A 24248-nucleotide genomic window follows, 5' to 3' on the forward strand; every position below is an offset into this window, starting at 1 on the left:
TTTGTTTGTATAAGAGTGAAATGTCTCCTTGCAGTTTATCTCCCTAGCCTAATCCTGAATTACACTCTGGAAAGATTTGTTTTACCAAGTATCTACACATCAGATATTTTCCTGAATCTCTTAGAACTGAATTTCCTGAAGAATTACAAGTATCTGTTGGACATAGTCCCTAGTCATTTAGGAACAGATATCTAAATAAAACTTCCACCGAGTGACCACGTACATGCAGTGTTTGGTGGTAACAACATAGTGTATACCAGTCAGCCATAATATTAAAACTACCTCATTTCTATAGTCTTTGTCCATTTTATCAGAGCAGGAATTTTAAGGTGGTAGATCATTCTCAGCACTGCGGTGATGGTGATGTGATTTGCGTGTTACTGCGTGTTGCGCTGATACAATGTTCTTGAATTTCATTAAAGCATTACCAACAACTTCATTTTCTTTCATCAACCATTCACAGTACCATCACATTATAACAAACTGTCCAATAAAGCAAAAAAGGGGGTCAGATAATGCTGTACACCAGACCTATCAAAGCCTTTTAAAATGCAGATTAAAATAATTTAAGTCAAAGGGCTGAAGTCCAGAAGAATCAAGGAGACTAAGAGTTTTGAGATGCAACTCTTGTTGCCCCCTTGGTCAAGGTTCCCAGACTGAGCACAGTTAGGCAGCAAAATTTCAAAACTTCCCCTTGTTGATAAACAAAGTACAGTATAAGAAACACAGGAGACATCTTTCTTAAAAAAAAAGGATCTTTATTGTCTAATCAGAAAAAAAACTCCCATTGTATCCCAATCCAGCATCCAGAATAATCCCAAGTAGTGGCAAGGTTCTGTACATGTGTACACTGGTGCTGTGCAATACAAACACAATACAGCAAATCATACTGTCTCATTATGTAAATGTGATATTCTAAAACATGGACTTTGTATTTCAACAAGACACCATGGGTGTGGCAATATTCTTTAAAGAAATGCTGTGCATAAGAACATTTAAAGACATTCAGTCTGAGCATCTGAGACTGGCCAGCATGCTCAAAACACTACACAACTGAAGAAAAAAAAAAAAAAACCAACCACTTTTGGAAACTGCAACAAACGTCCCAGAAATAATTACTGTGATCATTTACAAACGATATATTTTGCATGTACAGCTGCACGTTTGTCTGCATGCATGTACATTAATGCAATTAAGCCAGCGTGACATATGTTGCATCAGTTGCCACTCCACAGTTGTTGTCCTTCATGGACATGAGCACATAGCCATCATTGCCCCAGTAAGTGGACCAGGAATTCTTCACTAACCAGTAAGGCTGGTTGTCCAGTACCCCATAACCCACCGCCAGTACAGCATGATCCAAGTCATCAATCCCATTTTCTACATCACAAACAAGAAAATGGTCATTATATGCAATGATGTACACAGATTATTATAGTTAATATAAGCTTCAGACCATCTTATTAGATAACAGCTAATGTCATGCAAACAACACAGGGCTGAATGGTAAGATCTGGTTCTAAAAATTGTTTATATGATAGCCATTTTAAAGTGAATACCTGGAGTAACTAGAATATTACATAATTAAAACACTTTGTAAAGTGGAAAGGTCATGTTTAGCTCCGACTTCACAACTTCAAGTTTATTTACACTTAAACAGAATCATACTTTTTTTATTATTATATATTTATGAATTTAAACAAATGGACACGGGCAACCAGAATCCACAAAACAGTTGTCCAAAACCGGTTGCTAAGGGCTCTGAGAATATTACAACAAATCAGGAGCTTCTGAACTTCAGACATGGTGAGAGTTAGTCATCCAGCACAGTTTGGTGATGTGCCCATTCAAAACACCCGATTCAATTCAATAGGTAGTTACCAGGTTTAGTATGACTGTTTGAGCAGGGAAATCACAACACTGTGTTGGCATAAGGTCCTGCCAAGACCAGAACTGGTCATCCTTAACCTAGATTAGTGTTTCTCAAACCTGGTCCTGGAGGCCCACAACTAAAAGCTGTGTGTACACTGACTGGTCACTTTAGTATACCTCCTTGTATCCACTTTCTTTGTCCCTTTAACAAGTCCTTTTATCATACATGTAGAAATGCCTTGTGCATAGTCACAGACTATAATCAATTCATTTCTCTGCATAACTTGCCCTATTCTTCAATGGTCAGGACTCTCACAGGACCACCACAGAGCAGATATTATTTGGTTGGCAAATCACTCAGTGCTGCAGTGACACTGATATGGTGGTGGTGTGTCAGTGTCACTGCAGTGCTGACAATGTTAGTCATCAGTGCTCACATGAAGCTGCTGGCTGGATATTTTTGGTTGGTGGACTATTCTCAGTCCAGCAGTGACTGCAGTGCTGAGAATGGTTTACCATACAAATAATACCAACTTTGTGGTGGTCCTGACCATTGAACAGAGTGAAAGTTCTGAAAGAAAACAGACTGCAGTCTGTAATTGTAGAACTACAAAGTGCACCTATATGGTAGGTGGAGCTGATAAAACGGACACTAAGTGTAGATACAAGGAGGTGCTCTTAAAGTGGCCAGTCATTGTACATAAAGTGCAAGTATATTAACAGACTCACTGCAAGCAGGCTCATAATATACTCCATTGCTGTAGAAAGTGAAGGAGCGGTGAGAGGCATCAATGCTGACCGCAGTGGGACCATTCTTAAACAGCGCAGCCTTCAGGGCTTCCATGTCCCCACTGGTCACGTTGGTGTAACTCCTCACATGAGCAGTCAGTGAGGACGAGTTGTAGTGACACAAACCATTCTGTTATGAAAAAAAAAATGCAGGAAGACATGCTCAAAGCAGCGCCTTCTCTACTCAAGTAAACAGTCAAGAGGAATTAGAGGTTTAAGAAGTAGTTTCATGTGGTATCGAAGTAAATAATAATAAAAAATATATAAATAATGAAACATACCCTAATTTTTGGGCACAACAAAAGTCTTAACTTATTAAATTTATCTAAAAAATTAAAAAACCCAGCTACATAAACGGTTCCTTCATTCACTTTCTATATCCAGTATCCTTGCACTTCAAAAGTAATGGACTAAATCATGGGATCATTTGAGATTATGCACTGGCTCAGTTCCAAAAAGTCTAAGTGAGATCATTTACACTCTTCACAGGGCTGAATAACCCAACAGCAGTTGCTGCATATCATTGGTCATTGTTGTTTTTCACTTTTTTTTTTTTTTTTTTAAAAACATGTCCAGTTTTCCTTTATATTGTGTATATAATAAAATCTTACCACATTAATTTACATTGAAGGCAAGGTCTGGAGGTTTTGTTCAGACAGTAATGATATGGTCATATATGCATTTAGTACTCACCATGCCTGTGTATCCGCCGTAGCTCTCTGCAGTGGAGATTCCACCATGTTTCATGATCCACTCGTATGCTCTCCACTCCTCTCCTCCATCACACCCATTATTACCAAAGCCCCATGTACAGTCCACCAGCATCTGTTGAGACAGTACCACCTGCTCCCCTGTCTGATAGAGAGACAGTACAAGATAGAGTGAGTTACTGTGATAAGGTGAGGCTTTCTCTGATACATAATCTGTTTGGTTAGGTTGTGCATATTTTGTTAATCTCTGCAGTAAAAGGTAAACAGTGTAATCTAAACAGGATTCAGTCTCAACTTGGAAACAACATTGAAAAGCAACATTTGCAAAACATTTCACACCATAAATTCAGTTGCGTTGCCTTCTTCTTTGACATGTACATTTACATACTTAAACAGGCACCCTTATCCAGAGGTGAAGTGTTTGCAGGTTATATATTATCCAAATAGAAAAGGGGTAAAGCCTAAAGATGCCCTTGAGCCAATACAGAAAACAGGAAAATCAGTATACCCAGACAAATCAATTCAAAATTCAAGAAAGATTAGAGTCAATTATCTAGTTACAGAATGTTTGTTTATCAGCAAGCCATTGTCCCAACAAAAAAAAAAAAAAACAACATAAATAAAATTACATACATACATACATACATACATACATACATACATAATAAACTAATAAGAACTTTGTTAAAAAAAGTTACTAATAAGTTGGATAAAAGGATATAGTTTGAAGAACAAGCTGGGTTCCTGACCTTTCAGTGTGGTATTGATGGCAACTATATACTGAAATTTCTGGAGGAGAGATCTGGAAATATTTATTTCTTTTTATTTACTCTAATGTTGGTGTTTGATCGAACAAATGCTTTCTGCCCACATCAATGGCTTTATATATCAGTACTTTTCTCAAACATCTGTACAATAATGTACATAAAACAGCTGAACTTTGTACATGTAACCATTTTGTTCAAACTGCAAGGAAGTACAGAAGTATGCAAGTACTAAGTTTTTGTGTGAGATTTGCACAGGTTTACCTTTAAAAACAACGCTCCTTCAAGTGCTCCTGTTGTGGCAAAGCTCCAGCATGATCCACATACAGCCTGGTCTTTTACAGGGGTCACAGCACCTAAGCATACAGACATACAGTATAGTATTTAAACTCTAATCATCATGATTCATACCTGAATTACACAGTAGCAAGGCATTATCACGGCACCTGAACATATCCAAGAACACATAGACATGTTTACAAAATAAGTTGTACAGAAACACACACCATACAGCCTCCAGTCCAGGGAGTCGGGTGCGGCAATAGAGCGGAGTTCAGTGGGGAAAGGCTGAGCATTATTAGGGGTCTTCTTCAGTATTCTTCCCCTCATGACTGCCAGCTCTGCCTGCGAGTGATCAGCCAGGTGATTCACAGAGAGTGAGAATGACAGCCCTGCCCTGTTCATGGAGTGAACATACCTGAGAGAAAAAAGGAGTAAACAGGGTTTGGCATGAGGAAAGGAAACAAAATTATTTGTGCTGGCTCTATGCCTCAACATTGTTCCTCACCGAATATTATGTACAAAGTTGCGTTCTCGCATCTCGTGTTCCTCCTCAGTTTCATAGTCGCGCTTATATTTATCTCTAAAGTGACCAAATAACCGATGGGCATGTCCAACAGGAGAGGTGTGTATCAGATCTTGAATGGGATTGGCTAAGAGCCGGTGCTCCGCTCCTGGACCAGGGAATGGGCCGCAGTCCAAACCTAGTAACAAACAGACCACATAGATTTTTTTTTTTTTTTTTTATTTACTCTGTTTACAAAACACATGCAGAGAACATACATAACCAAAGATGCATGTGTGTTTATATACCATCTGGCAGGTTGAAGTCTTTAGGGTCAGTTTTTGGGCTGAAGTCACTGTAATCAATGAGATATTTGTCATAGTGGGAGCCGAGCAGCGTGTTGTAGCCCATCATCTCATAGTGGTGTGGTGTGGCCACTGAAGGTCCTCCCTCTGGGCGTGTCACCCACAGGCGGTAAGTGTTCTTTTTGTGCCCGATTGTAGTGATGTTCTTCCATACTTCACACAAAACACCACCATGGTAATCCATCTGCTCAAACTGTAAACAAATACATGAAAAATGTCACCAATGTGCAACAAAAATGCAGCAAACGCACAGCTGACATTAACCCCTTAAAATCTCAGGCTTATTACACAATGAGGCTTTTTGCTCAGTTACTGCAGGGGCCTCAATGCAAACTGATTGAACCGTTTTTAAGTTATAAAAAGTGCATAATAAAACTTTGGGTCTGCTGGAGGGCCCTGGCCTTTTAAAGGAGGTTAATAAAGAGCAGCAATAGCATTTATTTGATTAACTTACAGTCTGTGATTAAATGTAGTCTCGTGAACTTCCCTTGAACTCCAACATTCCATCAAAATTTTAATGCTAATGGACAATATACTGTTTAACATACATCCTTAAAAGTTTGTTTCCTAAAAGACAGACTCTTCCACAAATACTCGAGACACATACCTGGAAGCCCTGTACATTTGGCAATGCTGCCTGAGGCAGGACAGGGTCTTCCTTAGTGCCATTGACTTGGAAGCACTTCATGGCATTGAATTCAGTCTCTGTTGTAACTGGTGTGATCTTATAGCTGACACCTTGAGGCATTGCTGTACCAAGCTGGAAAGTGGAGACCTGGCCTGGGGGGAGGGGGGCAGACAAAGTTTAAAATAACATGTTTTTTGGCAATTGTCACAAGTCAGACTCAAGAGCCACACTTTATTCAGAAAGTACTCTTAAAAACTAATACCTCTGACAATAAATTACAGCTGTGAATAGCTTTGACTAATTTCTCTAGATTGGCACATTTCACATCAAACCACTCAGAATTACTTTGTTTACATGTTATTGACTGAATTAAGCAGACATTTTCAGAAATCGGTGGAATTGCTCTTTCAGAGCAGAGATGTGCAAGCTAAAGCGACCTGAACACACTAGAAAGACACCACTCACCATTATAGTAGTCAATACGACTTCTCTTCCCCTTCAGGTCATACCAGCCTTTAAACGGTTCCTTGATTTCAGCGTAGGGCAGCGAGATCACACCTTAAAAAAGAGCAGGATCGTGATTCCCAAAGAAATCCAAACTCTCAGCCACTCATTAAAGAGAAGAACTCTGCCCTGTGTCAGCAGACAGGCAGACATCTACCTTTCACATGATACGTATTGCCGAAATCGGGAAGCGTTCGGCCCGTCAGCGGTGTGGCCTCCAAGACTGCGGACACATAGGGAACACGCGCTTTTCATTAACCCGTCTACATTCAGCCACGCAGGCCACACATAACACAGCAGTGCTTATTTACAGCTCGGCTACAGCGTACAGCGTGAAAATAACAGGCTTAGCTGCTGATCTAAAGCAACGATCATGAAAACATTAAGAGCAGTAATACTGATCACTGATCCAAAACACTAACACTCACCTGAAGCACAGCCGAGTAACGCGGCTACCGCCAGAAAAGGCCACATTGTAGGGCGAGGTCAGTAAACAAGTGGTCAACAGGACAGCGCCGGAGAGCGCAGACGGCTCATCTAAAGTTCAGTTTGTTAAAAACACGCTCCTGCCAATGAAAAGCGCTGCCCTGCGCAACCGTCCAATCACAATGTCGATGGGCGTGACATTACGAAGTCATATGACTTCGTTTGAGTGCCTCTCACATGACTGCAGTCAGCTGTTTCAGTTCTGGCAATGGGCCAAGTTTTCCCGTCTGTCAGCAATTAAAATGCTGTATTTATACTTTTTTTTTCTCGAGTAACATATTAAATAACAGGATTTAAAAAAAGAGTGATTTAATTCTGACAACAATCACTGGCCGCAGCGTGTAACTGGAGATGAAATCTTGGCTGAGATTTGGTGAAACCTAAGATGAGAAACACTTTCTTCCAAGTAAACACTGGACTAGTGTATCTGCAAAACAACTTGAGGAATCAGGAGCACTGCAACGTCCAAACTGTTACGTCGTGAAAGTATTCAATATCATTTAATTCTGTTACACTGAATTAAAATAAATAAACCCACCTATCACACAGTTGCCAGTCTAAAGGCCAAATATGTGCTGATTACGGAGAACAGCACTATTCAGTGGGCACTTCTTTATGTCAGCAATCTAATGTTTGCCTGGTCTTAAGATCCATATTAGAGGGCTAGAATTAAATCATTGTCAAACTCATGCATGCATGCATAACATGACCACCATTGACCATACCAATGAATAAATCAAATATGACTCCTTTCATGAAAACTTAGCCATTGAACATCCCCCTTATTTTTAAATATATAACGGAAATCAGACACCTTTCATAGGGTTTCTCAAATGTGATCTGAGACCCAGACAAAAATCATGCTCTACTTCTGCAACTTTCACTTACAAATAAAAGATGACCCAAAAAGGAACATAACTGATGAGAATCAACACAGCGCGAGTTGTCAGATGAATACAAAATACACTGATGACACATGATCAAATTTCTATTTGATTCTATTTATTTCATGAACTACTTTGCCAGTTACAAAAGGTGTTGAGTCTGTTACTATAATAAAAACAACTACTTCTTTTTTAGCATCCCTGCTGAAAACCTAATAGTAGTGCATACTAATGAAAATTGGCTTGATGGTTACCCTCAGAGACCGCTAGTTTCCTTTAGGACACATTTAAAGCCCACTAGAAAACCAGTAAGTGCATCTGGTATCAGTCCCAAAACACCTGTTAAACCATTAGAATACTTTATATTGTGTGATCAAAGCATCATGAAAAGCACATTACAAAACCACCAGGAACCAACAAAAACACATGATGCTTTCTGTGTGGAATTTTAAAAAAAGTGTTGATCCCCTATACCTTATTTAGACACTGGCCAAAGGAAGTGGAGCATAAAAAGGAGGATCTTTCCATTATTGCACAACAGCACCACCAGTCTAGCAAAAGGAAAGGCCAGCATATGAGCCCCAACTCCTTTCTGAAAGTCCACTTGTAGGAGAACATTTAACCCTGCAGATACCTGACTTCCATTTAATTTAGCAATGGCTTAGAGAGGAAGCCCATCAATCAGAATGCTGTGCTTGCTCGAAGAATCCCAGACATGGACAGGAATGTCTTCAACCTGATGACTTGAACCTGAATCCAGGCACACCAGTGGTGCCCAAAGAGGGGCTAAAGGGGGGTGAAGGAGTGTTAGAGATGTATGGTGATCATCTACACAATTTAACGGACAATAATGTCTAAAGCTACTTATACTAAAGCATTTAACAAAGTATAAATGTAACAAAATGTGACAAATTATCATATTACACGTGTTCTAGAGACATTGTGCAACATTTTCAGTTACATTTTATCATTTTAAGAATACTTCCCTGTAACACCAAGACACAGACAAACACAAAACAGTAACCAAATCTCTTCAGTATTGTGCTTTAGACTGTGCCATTTAAAAAGAGACTGTTAAGACTTGATGCTGTTCAGTGAAGTTTTTCATCTCATGCTATAAAACTAAGATTTGTGAGGTTCATAATTACTGAAAGATTTAGGCTGGTCTTCATTTATTCTGACAACTGCATGTTTATTTAAATTCTTTAAATTTATTTCCACCAGTGAAATTTGATTGAGTATTAAGATTGTTTATTATCTTTAATGTATTTGTTTTTAGTCTAAGTGAGTTCTCAATGTATTATTAATAAGAAACTTGCATTGGAAATGCATTTTAGTTCTCGGCTTAGTCTGGCCTTGTGTGTCACTGATTTACGATTATGCTAAAGTTTTTTTTTTAATTCTTTTGACCAACAGGACTAGAGAAGCCAAAATCACAGTTTCAGTGGTGCACAGGCCTTGATCTTGAATGACCTTGAACCCATAACCATATCTGCTCTGTTTCTGGCTAGATCTCAAACAGAAGGGACCATTTAAGGGCCAGTTCTCCAGTCACATAAGAAGAATAGCCTTGATCCCTAAACCATGCTGTCAATTGAAAATCCTTTCACAAATATGCTTTAGTGCCTGCTAGACTGTCCTAATAAATGTTTACCCTTTTTAGAAGAGCTACACTGGAAATGTAAGAGAAATTGCAGGACTGTTCCATTTCATGGACAAAGCTGCCTGGCAGAGGCACATTACTCTGAGCACAGCTGGAGGTTGGTTCTGATGGGCAGCACAGCGTCCACCCAGTTGTTTGGGTTTCCAATGACTGTATTCCACACACTCATCTCCTCTTCAGTGGAGTCCATCCAACAAACCGTCTGACCGTAACTCACACCTAAAGAGCACAAAGAGACACATTCACAAACATGTGAATGCTCAGAGAAGATGGAACTAGTTTATGGTTTACTGTTTTAAATTGCTGTACATTGCATCAGTTACTGATGCATATTTATCAGTCATTTACTTTTTTGCTCAGTCACCGGTGTTGTGATGACAGTCTTGGGAATGCAGTTAGTAAGTAGCGCACAACTAAAAGTAATAAACACTTTGGCTTTTACTAGCCCTCTCATTCAGAATCAAAACTCATGTGGAGGCATGTCATTCAGAACAGAATAATGTAATAAATGCTGTGTAAAATGCATGTGAGTGTGTATAAATGCATAAATACATTTATTCAATCACTTGTCACACTTATTATATTTGTTATTTTATGTTCAATATTAACTTAAATGTAGAATAAAATTTTATAAACTAGACACCAATAAGTATTTTCATCCTTGAATATTTCAAGTATTTTGCACACAAAAGGTGAACAATACTACAAATAAATACAACATATGGAAATAGTCTAGATTTGATCACCACTTCAAGAATTCAAGGCTTTCTGGATATTAACCTTACAACTTTCAACTTAGAAGTTGCCAGTACTAATCTCATATTAGGACAATTTCAAGCACCTTTCTATATTATATTGTGTGTGTGTGTGTGTGTGTGTGTGTGTGTGTGTGTGTGTGTGTGTGTGTGTGTGTGTGTGTGTGTGTGTGTGTGTATATATATAATCTAACATAGTACAAAGAGAACATATCTAATGTTGAAACTGAGTAATTTCATTGTTTCTGAAATGTAATATGTCATTTTTTCCCCAAAAGGAGGGACATGGGCAACAAAGGCCTGGCTTAAACATCTCACAACTAAACAAGTTAACTGGCAGCAGGTCAGTAACATGACTGGGTATAAAAAGAGCATCACAGAGAAGCTGAGTCTTTCAGAAGCAAAGATGAGAATGGGTTCACCTCTCTGTGAAAGAAAGTGTGGGTAAATAGTGCAGTGATTGAAGACTGATTTTCTCAACATAAAATATCATCGAACTTGTAGATTTCATCATCTATGGTACATAATATCATTAAAACATTCAGAGAATCCAGAGAAATCTTTATACGGAAGGAATAAGGTTGAAAACCAGAGAAAACCAAAGTTCTCAGGTGGCACTGCATTAATAACGGACACAATTCTGTAGTGGAAATGGCTGTATGGGCTCAGGAACACTTTCTGCACCCACAAATTGAAGTTAAAACACCACCATGCAAAGAAGAAATCACATATAAATGGGATCCAGAAACGCCACCACCTTCCCTGGGCCAGAGCTCATTTACGGTGGACTAAGGTGAAGTGGAAAAGTGTCCAGATGACATCCTTTCAGGGGAGGCTAGCTTATTTCAGGAAGTCAACACCAAACCACACTCTGCATGTATTATGTGATGCAACATGGTAAGTATGCCCCTGTGCAGCAACACATTTTTAAAAAATTGGGAACGGGCATGTACTTAAAAAACAACAAACAAACAAACAAACAAACAAACAAACAAACAAATAAATAAATAAAAAAAACTCTTCAGTTTCAACATCTGATATGTTGTATTTGATCTGCTGGATTTATAGGATGCAAGTCTCATAGACCTGTGTTTTATTCACAATAGAACACAGAACACATATCAGATGTTAAAAGAGAGACATTTAATATTTTTCATGAAAAGAGTATTTTAGAGAAGCAGAGTCCATCAGAAGCAAGGGGCAGAGGTTAGTATTTAGTAATTATCAATTAGTCTCAACAGACTGTTGTTAAAAGAGGCGATGCTACACAATGGTGGGGGGGGGGATTATTCTTAGATGCAGCACAATGCAGACGTGAACGATTCTGAATCGATTCACAAATGCCAAAAATAGATTTTCTAAATTTAAATTTATAATGTAATGTTGATGGCACGCAAAGGGCCGTGAGTGAGTAAGTGCAGCACCCAGCTAGTCTGTGGTGGCACATAACAAAAACATAACTGGATGAGCGAGAAATCTGACTGGCTCCCTCTGCATTAAAAGCCAGATTAGGTCAGGAGTCACAACCCAAATGTTAAGAAGTCCTTTCAACAAAAATCAAACCACCTTGGGAGCCAAAACATTTAATGTCCAGTACAGGCTAAAAAATATAAACTAAAGCACAGTCTTACTTTGCTCTGCTTCAAGCTTTAGCTATAGTTGCTTTCCTCCCATCTCCGCCAGAAAACTTTTCCTCAAAAGTAGATCAGCTTATTGTAAAATGTCCATCAACATTCAACTGTTTTATGAGACTGTTGTAGCTTTTCATTCTCCAGCTTCTTGTTTGAATTGTGCTGCTCCACCTTCAATTCTGACTGAGGCGCCGATTCTCAGTCATTGAGAAACAGGGCTTTCTCGCTTTGTTGCACATGTCCCATCTTAAAGATATTTTACTGACACTATAATCCCTCCACTCTCTATGTTACTGTAACAGCGCATTTTATCACAGATGAATGGCAGCAGCGTCTCATGTGCTCCAAACAAGAGCAGTGAATGACAGCCTTCCAGTTCTCTTGCCACATCACTTCCATTTGATTTATTAATAAAAGATATTGAATTATGGATCATTACAAATACTTTGCTTTAAAACTACCAAGTCCTCAGACAGTAAGAAAATAGAAATCCTGTATAGAAAAATTAACAATAATAATAATTAACAACATAAACAATTAATGCATCTGATAAGATTTTTTTTGCGTTTTTTTTTAACGTGTGGACCTAAATGAAGAATTTACCTGAGCCTATGCTGAGGCGCACTCCTCCCAGGCAGTTGGAGGAGTTCCAGACAGTGATCTCTGTGCATGCCTGTGTGAGGTCACTAGGCTGCAGGCCGTCATACACCATTGTGTGGTTGAACACAGGACTGACTGAGCCACGGACCACCCGCGTTTGCTGACCACTAACGCCACTCTCATCTGGCAAAACTACACTGGACGCACCAAAGGCACATGTGTGAATGTATTTACAATGTAACAATCTGTAGATAAAGACCACATTACAGAGTGCACATGCTCAGTGTTACTGATGCATTTCTTGATTTTTCTGCATCTGCTGTGAATGTATATATGTACCTTTTCACATAGGTATTAGGAACACCACGCTTTGGAGGAAGGAGTCCAATGACCTCCCTCAGCCATATATGTAGCTCACCAGTCAGAGGATACCCTCCTCCTATGACCATACATTCACAAAAAAAATCAACACCCATGCACATACAGGATGCAATGCAATTAAAGTATGTATACACACACACACACACACACACACACACACACACACACACACACACACACACACACACACACACATATATATATATATATATATATATATATATATATATATATATATATATATATATATATATATATATACACACACACACACACACACACACACACACACACACACATGAATGTATAATATAATATATTATGTAATATATAACATAATATGTATATTATATATGTGTATATATGCACTGACCCTCAGAGCCAGCAGGTACGAATTTCAGTGAAAATAAGACTGTTCCTCTGCTGATGATAGCATCAGGATTCATTTGTACCTGTGAGAGAGAAAAAGCAGTTCAATAAATAGGCTCAGACAAACAATATAACAATTTTTCACTGATCTCAGAATCAAAATGTTTGGTCATTGTGTGATCATAAGCTGCATAGGCATGTATTGATATTTTTCTTGCCTTAGAGCAAAAACATCTAAGGCAGAAAAATCATGAAATAAACAGAATATAGCAATCAAGGTCTACAAAGACATGCAATGTCAAAAGGGAAGATAGATGGTTGTTAGGTGTCTGTTTAGGGCAGCATAACAAAACTGCACATGATGTTAATGTTGTACAGTAAATAAGTAATCTAATCTGATGTAGCTGATGAAGATGCCACATGGAAAAAGCTGGCAGGGTGATGTATTGCTTTCTTCTTTGTTCTGCTTTAGGGTAATTTGTAAATGACTTGCCCTGGGCTGGAGGGGATACCAGGTGGGTTGACTCCGTCCCCAGTCCCACTGAGTAAGCCCCACCTCCACCTCCCCCAGGAACAGGTTCCTCCTCACACGCTCCAAATGCCACACAGATACACTCAGCACACGTGCCTGCAGCTCCGATTTACGCACTTTATACTGGGAAAAGATTAGTGCAGTTGTAAATTATATATTGTTGTTGTCTAAAGCAAAATAAGCCTCTGGCAACTTTGCAGAAGAGGGCAAAATGTTCTTTGTTTTTAATGGAATTTAATGAAAATGGATTTTATTACAAGCTATTTTGGAACGCTGCTATTGATCCTTTCATCCTGAAATTTTTACCCAACGCTTTGTCATAGAGTGAAGATTTTATTACAATATATTTTATTATACCTTTTCATAGGACAACACTATAGAAATGAAACTTGGATACAACTTAAAGTAGTCGGTGTACAGTTTGTATAGCAGTGTAGATTTACTGTCCTCTGAAAATAAGTCAACACACAGCCATGAATGTCTAAATAGCTGGCAACACAAGTGAGTACACCTCACAGTGAACATGTCCAAATTGTGCCCAATTGTGTCGTTGTCCCTCCCTGGCATCATGTGACTCATTAAGAGTTTCAAGGTTCTAGATGTGATTGGGGAGCAGGGCTGTTAAATTTGGTGTTTTGGGTACAATTCTCTGGTCATACTGGCCACTGGATATTCAACATGGCAAAGAACTCTCTGATGATGTAAGAAATAGAATTGTTGCTCTCCACAAAGACGGCCTAGGCTATAAGAAGATTGCTAACACCCTGAAACTGAGCTATAGCACTTTAGCCAAGGTCATATAGCAGTTTTCCAGGACAGGTTTCACTCGGAACAGGCCTCGCCAGGGTCGACCAAAGAAGTTGAGTCCATGAGTTCAACGTCATATCCAGAGGTTGGCTTCAAAAAACAGGCGCATGAGTGCTGCCAGCAGAGGTTGAAGAAGAGGGAGGTCAGCCTGTCAGCGCTCAGACCATACGCCACTCAATGCATCAACTCAGTCTACACATGGAGGTCGTCCCAGACGGAAGCCTCTGACGCACAAGAAAACCAAGATAAACTTGTTTGGCTCAGATGGTGTCCAGCATGTGTGGCAGCACCCTGGTGAGGAGTACCAAGACAACTGTACGGTCTTGTGTACGGTCAAGTATGGTGGTGGTGCGGTTCATTGAGGGAAACATGAATTCCAACATGTACTGTGACACTCGAAGCAGAGCAAGATCCCTTGCCTTCGGAAAATGCGGCCCATGGCAGTTTTCCAACACACTAATGACCCTTAACACACCTTCAAGATGACAACTGCCTTGCTGAAAGTAAAGGTGGACTGGCCAAGTATGTCTCCAGACCTAAACCCAATTGAGCACCTGTGGGGCATCCTCAAGTGGAAGGAGGAGGAGCGCAAGGTGTCTAACATCCACCAGCTCCGTGATGTCACCATGGAGGAGTGGAAGAGGATTCCAGTAGCAACCTGTGCAGCGCTGGTGAATTCCATGCTCAAGATGGTCAAAGCAGTGTTAGATAATAATGGTGGTCACACAAAATATTGACACTTTGAGCACAGTTGTGACATTCACTGTGTACTCACTGCTTGCCAGCTATTTAGACATTAATGGCTGTGTGTTATTTATTTTTATTTTTGTGTTGAGGACAGTAAATCTATACTGCTATACAAGCTGTACACTGACTTCTTTAAGTTATATTCAAGTGTTGTCCCATGAAAAGATACAATAAAATATTTGCAGAAATGTGAGGGGTGTACTCACTTTGTGAGTACACAGTGAGATACTGTATATACAAGAAATTGGCTATGCATGAAAATATGGCTATACTGAAAAATATGCATTACTGGCATCTTTACTCCATGACAAAAAGCTGTCAATGTGCTTTTTAGAATTACAAAGTCCTTGATGAATATATCAGTGTGATGGTTAATAAACAAAAATTTCAATATACTTTCCTATACTGCATTCTGCAGCAGCTATAACTGGAGTGGGTTCTTACTTTAAGTGTTTCATCGTACACAGGATTTAGGGTTTTCCTCTTTACTGAAGTCTTCCTTTTACTGCGAGATGTGTTATCTGGGAGGAGGTACACTTTCACGTACCTGCAATGGATCAGCAAAGACATAATGAACAGCCCTGACAGCACCTGGTAATATGCTGACGTACTCCAGTGTTGTGTGGTGGAGCAAGTACTTGTTAGCATTTGCTGTGCTAATCAGACACTGATGGTAACATGAGCAAAATCTAGTGACGTTAGTGTACTTCATTACTACTTGGGAAACAGAGGTAAAATGCAAAACCTAGTAGTGGGCAGGATACAGGTATACCCTCATTACATCCCACTGTGTAATCAGTAGCAGTCTGAGGTAGTTTTCAAGGCAGCAGACATAAAAGAGAAATAAAAAAAGACATAAAAGTGTAGCAGTATGCAGTGCCGTCTTACTTGGTCAGCTGCACCCGACCCCGCCGTAGTGTCAGGGCTTGATGTAGATAGATAGATACTTTATTGATCCCGAAGGAAATAAGCCAACAGTTACTGATAGCATGAAAGACTTGCAGTTTTTACCAGTGTCTGACAGTCATAGATTTAAGTACGAGTTTCTTAGACGCATTTATGTGACAAAAGACTTGAGACATTAGGATGTGAAATATTTAGCATTTTTGCCAGAGAAGTTACTGCATGCTAGAGTCATAAAGCTATAAAAGAAAGAACCATGCAATTTGCTGCAAATTTTTCAGGTGCACTTTCATTCTGCAAATGTCCTATTATACCACGTTCCAAAGGTATTCTATTGGATTAAGACCCGGTGCCTGTGTTTTGCGTTTTCAACTGTCCAGTTCTGGTGAGCCTGAGCCCACTGCAGCCTCAGCTTTCTGTTCTTGGCAGACAAAAGTGGAACCCAGTGTGCTGTCCATAATGAGACGCATTTCTGCTCATGCATGAATGAGTAGGTGAACAGGTATACCTTATAAAGCGAGTATATATGGAAAGATACTAATTACACTTACAGTGATATAATTTCTGTTCAAACCACACACTACTATCATAACCCCTCGGCATAAACATCCAGACTATAACAATACATCAAACAGCTTAAGTAATACTAAGAAATTAAAACTTCTATATATACACTACTATAATAATAATGGCAGTAATGATGATAGCAAAGTAAAATGACAAAATACAGTGTATAGCATTTTGAACTTGAGTGCTATTACTATATTGCAGTCAACACAACACAACACAGTTCATTATAGGCAGAGTGCAGTAATTATAATACACTACACATGGAAGTCTATACTTACGGGTCGGAGCGGTTGTTGCGTGCTGGAGCCAAATCCTGACAGCGACACACACGAACATGAAGTTCCTCCCTTTTTGGGTCATAATTAAGAGAGAACTGAATCCTCCCAGTCACGGTAACACCTCCAAAATCCCCCACACTGTACAGACTCATCAGGCTTCCACTCATCTGCCACAAACACAGTCAACTAACGTTAGCACTAACGCACAGATTCAAAGGTCCTGCACATACTGTGTGACATGGACAGAGATGTCTGAGCAAGTAATAAAAGGCCAAATCAGCGTCAGTGTTGTTGCTCATGGGCATAGATAAATATACGTGTGTATGCGCAACGTACCATATGATTTGAGTGCAAGCTGTTAACTGAGCCGAATCTAGTGTCGTCCAGTTCAGTGCTGCCAGAGTCGATATCATCTTCTGAGTCCACCTACAGACACACACACCCAAATTATTTGAGTTTTACAATATGCTGTACATTACACAATACAGCATATAAATCAACAGTGGATTTGAAAACATCAGCAGTACATTTCATGATAAAATGGTCACAATTGCATGAAAAATATACAATCTCTTTAACGTATTTTAAAATTACAAATACACATTTGCTTCAACAATAATGACACAAAATTTTGTTTTAACAGCAAGAATATGTGCGTTGAACATACTTGCAGAGTTGGCAATGTGTTCTGCAGTACTCCATCATCTACAACCTCTGAACCTTCAACACTTCCTGAGACAGCAGGGCGGAGAAGAAAGATGAAGGAGAGAGGTTAAAAACAGAATATAAGGAGTATAACACTAACTATTCCCTGAACAATCTATTCTTTGTTTTAGGTTCAATCACTATTGTGTGTAACTTCCAAAACAGATACAGAGCATACCTTCAAATCCCGAACTACCTTCTGTGTTCTCTGCATTCTTCTGACGAAAACAAGAATGAAATGTAAAAACAGAAACACATCATGCACCTTTCTTGATCATACATATACAACACCAGTCAAACTGACCTTGGAGATGCATTTCGTCCTGGGCCGTGGTTCAGGGGCCACACTGAGGTTGGAACTGAAAAGGAATTGGTTAAAGTTAGCTGAGATACTGAGATGTTTTTGATTGAAAGAAACTGAAAATAAACTACTCTTGCTAGGACCAAGTGAGCTTTGAAATGTCTGTGCATCAGATTCATAAATGCTATTAAGCACTATTCAAGCTGCGTTAGTTTAAAAGAGGAGGTCTTGAAAGTAATTTTATTTGGGATTTGACAAGTCAAAATCATACATGTATCTTTATAATTACCACAAAATATTTCTTTGTAATAATCGCTACTACCATATATAACCCAGAAGTACATGTTATAGCTCTGTGCGGCACTCTCAATAACAACACAGCCATGTCTATTAGTACATTTTATTTAACACTGCAAGGTGAGGTTGGTAGGAACACAACTACTATTACTATTAAGAAACCCCAGGTTCAAAGAATAAAAGAAGGTCAATAAAACTGCAGTTTGTAGATTCATACTGGAATAAAGTCACAGATCTTGTCAGTAAATTTTATTACCTCTCAGATAAAACTAATCCAAGTCAAACAGGGCTTTTAGACTATTTCAACTGACTTCATTAATATTAAAACCACACACACAGACACACACAGACACACACAGATCTTCTAAGCCGCTTCTCCTTCTGGGTCACGGGGGGTGCTGGAGCCTATCCCAGCTATCATTGGGTGAAATATTAAAACCAATGAATATTTACTTTGAAAAGGATGCTGCTGAACTCCAATGATCTGATATAATAACCCAAAACAGACTAACAGCTAAAGCCTGCACAAACCTGTCTCTTTTTTCTTCGTCTGTTTCCCTTTCTGCTTTATCTTCTGTTTTTCCTGTGTTTTTCAAATCAGCTGTGTTCTCTTCTGTGCTTTCTTTCTGCTTCTCAGTCGAACTCTGTTCTTTCTGATCCTCAAACAGTGACATCACGAGCATATCTACAGAATGGAGAATACACTGTGAATATGCCAAGAAGGAATCAATGAGTATAAACAGTAATCAGCTGTAAAATTGGAGTAGAATACGGCCTAGAATATGAGCCCTTTTTGACATATGATGTAAATGATCAGTAAGAGATAATATGACCTTTGCCCCGCTTTTTGCGTCGTATGGAGGCATGGACGATATCGGCCCCTCTGCTTTGATAGCGCTTGGCACGCTCTTCATTAAACCACGATCCACTGAAGGACTGCAGACGCACAGGGTCTGACTCCACTTGCTGGAGCTTGCTAAACACGTACATAACACAGACACATTATAAAGACACATACACATAAAACAAACTTACTTCCTCTCTAACCCCCCTGATTTACAACTCTGTGTAACATTAGGCAAAGAAACCGTTTAAACATGCTCTCCGGTACTTCCCATAAGTCTGACAAAAACCTCGGTGGATCACTGTGGGCCCAGGGGGTGGTGTTCTAAAATCTAAGGATATTTAAACTCCTCTCAGTATTCTTTTTCACTTTTTAAAGAAGCCAGTGGTTCTCAATCCTGGTCTTGGAGAACCACTGGCCTGCATGTTTTAAGTGTTTATATGCTGAATTTAACATATTGGAAAAAGTAAAGCATAAAATATAAAATTTGCATCCAAAATGTTTGCATGGGCTGCATTCCATGTTGTTTTTTCCAATATGTTGCAAATAAACCGTAATTGTGCATGAAAATGTATAGAAAGATGTGTTCTCTTATTTTCATTTACAAAATCTACAAAATATCATCTGGCCAGAGTCACCTAGTATAGCCAACAAACGGGAAACACTGCTCTATCACATGCACACACACACATACACACACACAAACACTCACATACACACACCTGATCCGGCCCTCCTCTCGCTGACGTAACTCAGCATCCCTCAGCAACACGTTTAAAATCATGGTTTGTTCCACCTCAGTCAGGTGACTCAAATCCAGCTGAGCAGCTTCTTCCTCCATAATGGACTCACCTCACACAACAAACACTGCTTTAGAAATATCAGAAAAAGCAGCAATAATTAGTAGACACAATTTTTAAATCACTAACCTTTCACTGTTCGATGTGATTTTGCTGAACTAAAAATGCAGAGATTTTTCAAAGAACACACCTGAATGTGTGAATTACAAAGCCTACCTGTACACCCAGATTTACACATGCAAACACTCCACTGCTCACCCTTTCATTCAGATCTTTACTACGAAAACAAGCTAATATATGTTGTACTAGTTTACACAGTGATTATAAATGTCATTAAAAACACTGGTAACTGAAGAGGAAGAACCTGAGGATGTCATAGTTACAAAACTAATATACAGGTTCAGTTTGACACAGATCCAGAAAAGTCAAAATAATGGTTAGAAAAGTAGATTGGAGCAAAATCCTTCATTTGCAATAAAAGGAAGGTATTTTTCGCTCTCTTCCATTTTACTCTTTCACATACATTTACTAATATTTAGTTTAATTCGTTCTACTTCGCTAGAGACGGCAAGGTCAATTCAAGTGAAGTCACAGCAGGCCTCTGGACTGACCATTTCAGATTTGCTTTTGAACCACTGATGCTAAATGCATGAAATATGTTCAGAGATTATTTTCCCACCAATCGCAGACATTTTTTACTATTGGTAAGAGCATATTTCAATTAACCAATGAACCACATATAATGCAGGGATTTTGACCAAACATATATTTACTGAAGTATCAAATACACCTTGTTTTACAAAAAACAGAAATATATAATGCAGACACACTACACACTATACAATCATAAAACTGCATTAGGTAGCAAATATATATTTTATGTCAAAATAATCTATTATGGTATATTCTATAAATTTCCGTAATGACCTGTTATACCTGGCTCACCAACCTTATCCTCAAAGGGCTGTTGTAGCAGCAGGTTGTTCAGCTCAGGTAGATGCACACCTGATTCCATCTGTTAAAATCAGTTGGTTTAGTCTTTAATTGATTTGTAATATTTATGTATAATATTATATGCATGTCCTAAACAAACTGTATTTGAGGGACCATGAGAATGCATCAATGTTACTTATTCTTGTTCGTCCTCTGATGCAGCAGTTCCTCCTCTGATGTTGAAAGGCGTCATATCAGATATCTAATCCTGTTTTGTAATTGTACAGTACATAATGTGTCTGAAAACAAGGAAGTTCAATAAAAATGTTTTGGCTCTTAATACCAACTATATACTTTCACATGTGTTGAAACATGCTTTATGAATTAAAGTGTGACTGTTTTTTGTTTTTTAATTATTATTATTTTAATGGCTCACAAATCAGAAACCTTTATTGTACACTAAGCTTCAATGCACCATATTTTATTTTGGTACATTTTCAGGAATCCATGCAATGGCAATTATGCATGCCTGTATCTTCTGCTCGGTACTGAATTCAAAATACCTGAATCAAAGAATCCAAGAACATTACATGCATCTAGCATGTAAATGATCAACTTATTACATTTTGTACTTTTTAGAACTTATTTTAAGGCAAAAAGAGCACATTTATTAGGTTCAAGCCCACATGTCCAAGCATCTGTAAACCAGAAGTATGTTGTGCCCTGTCTATTAGGCATAATGTCAACATTTATTGAAAGTATTAGGAAAATCTGAGCGGTCAGTTGAAAAGTTTTTCTGAACTTTTTTTCCAAATCTGACCATTTAAAGCAAACACACCCAGCAGCTGGACTGCTTTGCTGTTGCTCTTAAACTGTAAACATTCAGCCCAAAACATGTACTTCATCTGGTAAGAAGCAATTCAAATTGCTTTATTCAAGTCAAATAAACTGAAAAATTTAAATGAAGAAAACTACATTTTAGTTGACACAAAGCAACACTTAGCTTTGAAATCTCAGAAATGCTTCAATCCAACCTCTGACCTCTTCCTTTTATAGTGTCCTTGTGAGCTTTGGCATTTTATCTCAGACCAAAACAATCCCAAAAAGTAAAAAACATGACCTAACAAACTTCAGTTCATGAGCTGATAGATGCTGGATGTATTAAGAAATCCCACTGTAGTTATGAGGAGCACTCTGTAGACTTTTTACTCATACTCAAGTTTTTGGTAGCTACTTTTACTTCTACTTCAGTCATTATGTTCCAGATGTAGCAAAACTACTTGAATACAGTTTTCTCTGTGTAACTCTTGTGCCCTCACTGGTCAGGCCCCTTGTATGCAGGCTTACACTATACACTGTTCAATAAAGCATGTTAAAAATACTTAGTTTTAGACAACGCTGCTCCCTTCTGTAGCAACAAAATAAGTAGCTATGACCTTCATAAAGGGAAGCAGAGGTTAGATGGAACCAAAGTTTGGTTAAAGAGGTAAAACGCCCTAATAAGAGAGGAAAACATGGGTGAACTATCGATGCTGACAGCAGAGAGCGCGCACGAGCACGCGCACCGACAACAAGAGTAAACAAACAGCAGCAGCCCGTGGAGGCCAATATATGGCTCTCCTTTTCACACATCTTTAGCGAGTGGGCAAATACTGTTTTAAAGCTCGAAGAAAAGCTCCACACGCACAGCTGGAGTCACCAAACACGACAAAGTAGAAGAACTGGATGCACAGACTAACACTCACAAACCATCTGAGTTTGGGGTGATGGCTTTCGTGCAACTTTTCTCGCGTGTCGTGTGTTCCAGATATTTACATTCTCCTCAGACATAAGTACACCTGACTAATCTGGTTTTCGGTTGCGGAGAGATCGGAAATGTGAGAGAGACGCACCTGTTTCTCTGACTCAGCCTTCACTTCATCGACGCAGACACAAGCCAACAGCACAGCGCAGAGTTGAGACATGAAAGTACTGCTACCTTCACGTCATTTATGGTGTCCCATTTGATGACCTCTTTTGGAGTTTGCACAAAATTTTCCGCGGTTGAAGCTGAAGCGGGCAGAAACGCTGCACTTCTGCTTCTGCCTGAGCTGGCTGCATTAGCGGCCCGCGAGCCCGCCCTCCAGGCACGGTGCAAAAACTGAACCGGATCCCACAGCGTTGCATGAGGGCTATTTGCTATTCATCAATTCACCTCACGTCTCATGTTTAACCCATTCATCTCTATCTACTCTACTCGTCCTAAAGTTTGTTGACTCCCCTTGTAATATGAAATTGGTGAATTCAGCACTGAAGGTGCTCCCATTGCTGACACATGTTGTATAACCTCCATAGAAAAGTCCTACCAGTAGACTGGGACGCTCTGGAGCTGCTGCACATGAGCCAGAGGTTACCATGCCGAGCGTTTAGAGTAGCGTGGCCAGGTAGGATCCTGAGATTTTATTGGGGTGGCGCACTGCTAGAAAAAAAGGCTACTGTATTAACATTCCATATAAGCTGGTGTCTTTTTCCTCTGTAAATAGCTAAATCTGTCCACCATTTCCACAAGAAAACCCCTGCTGAGAAAAAAAATAGAAGGCATTAAAAGTCTCCGTTGGTTTTTGGTGGTGTCCAGTAGTCACTATTGGCATTATGTGTTTTCCTGGTGGGCTGATATCACAGTGTAAAGGATTCCAATAGGTGTTCTGATTCCAGATGCATTTGATGGTTTCTTAATGGGATCTAAAAGTGGCCTACAGGAAAATAGTGGTCTCTTGTGGAAACCACTAAGCCAGGTCCCATTTTTTAGTGATCCATGAGGAAATGTATTCGAATCATGTCATTAAATGCATCACTTTTGTTTAGTGCACAAAGATAACAACAAGAAAATATTTCACATAGACAAGCCACAGAAGGTGTTCATTTGCATTCACTACAGGCGAGTGTAATGTAGGGGGTCAGCAAACCAAATGTTAAGAAGAGCCATTTTGTCCTTTTCATAAAAAATCAAACCACCTTGGGACCCACAACATTTTATGTCCATTTTACTAAAGTAACGTTTTACCATCTTGGCTGTAAATATGTCTCAGTATGTGCTAATGTACTAGTACAGGCTAAAAATTATAACAGAAACGAAAACGCAGACTTGCTTTGCTCTGCTTAAAGCTTTAGCTGAGCTGTAGCCGCTTGTCTCGCATCTTCAGCAGGAATCTTTTCCGTATTACATGTAAAATTTCTTCAAAAATATTTCTTAACATTCGACTTTTCGCGAGGCTGAAATCAGTTTGTCATTCACCAGCTTCTTGATCTAATTTTCTCACTCCACCTTAAATAATGGCTGCAGCCGTGGCGCCAGAATGTAACTGCT

At 39.1% G+C, this 24248-nt stretch overlaps 2 protein-coding genes across 4 annotated transcripts; both read right to left on the bottom strand.

Annotated features, from left to right (window-relative positions):
• Positions 1-737: 737 nt before the first annotated feature.
• On the bottom strand, positions 738-7001 carry LOC108426192 (digestive cysteine proteinase 1-like). Its single transcript, XM_017695504.2, has 11 exons — positions 6845-7001; positions 6574-6639; positions 6378-6470; positions 5892-6064; positions 5228-5477; positions 4923-5118; positions 4642-4832; positions 4400-4491; positions 3355-3516; positions 2602-2791; positions 738-1380 (listed from the first exon to the last, which is right to left on the bottom strand). Exons 1-11 carry the CDS (start codon positions 6888-6890, stop codon positions 1193-1195), a joined length of 1647 nt encoding a protein of 548 aa, XP_017550993.1. The 5' UTR covers positions 6891-7001; the 3' UTR covers positions 738-1192.
• An 881-nt stretch (positions 7002-7882) lies between these two features.
• On the bottom strand, positions 7883-23054 carry sytl1 (synaptotagmin-like 1). 3 transcript variants are annotated; one of them, XM_017695526.2, is made up of 15 exons: positions 22795-23054; positions 19892-20036; positions 19159-19301; positions 18857-19010; positions 18032-18086; positions 17906-17945; positions 17690-17754; positions 17359-17448; positions 17023-17189; positions 15716-15818; positions 13679-13840; positions 13190-13268; positions 12775-12874; positions 12439-12632; positions 7883-9668 (listed from the first exon to the last, which is right to left on the bottom strand). In XM_017695526.2, the coding sequence occupies exons 2-15, from the start codon at positions 20008-20010 to the stop codon at positions 9526-9528; spliced, it is 1614 nt and encodes a 537-aa protein (XP_017551015.1). In that variant the 5' UTR covers positions 20011-20036; positions 22795-23054; the 3' UTR covers positions 7883-9525. The 3 variants fall into 3 exon arrangements, with proteins under 3 accessions (XP_017551015.1, XP_017551047.1, XP_017551006.1); XM_017695558.2 differs by having other exon boundaries at positions 17906-17942; positions 19892-20039; XM_017695517.2 differs by having other exon boundaries at positions 19892-20039.
• Positions 23055-24248: the final 1194 nt, after the last annotated feature.

The sequence above is a fragment of the Pygocentrus nattereri genome, chromosome 27 (genome assembly GCF_015220715.1).
Source record: "Pygocentrus nattereri isolate fPygNat1 chromosome 27, fPygNat1.pri, whole genome shotgun sequence".
NCBI classification, from domain to species: Eukaryota; Metazoa; Chordata; class Actinopteri; order Characiformes; family Serrasalmidae; genus Pygocentrus; species Pygocentrus nattereri.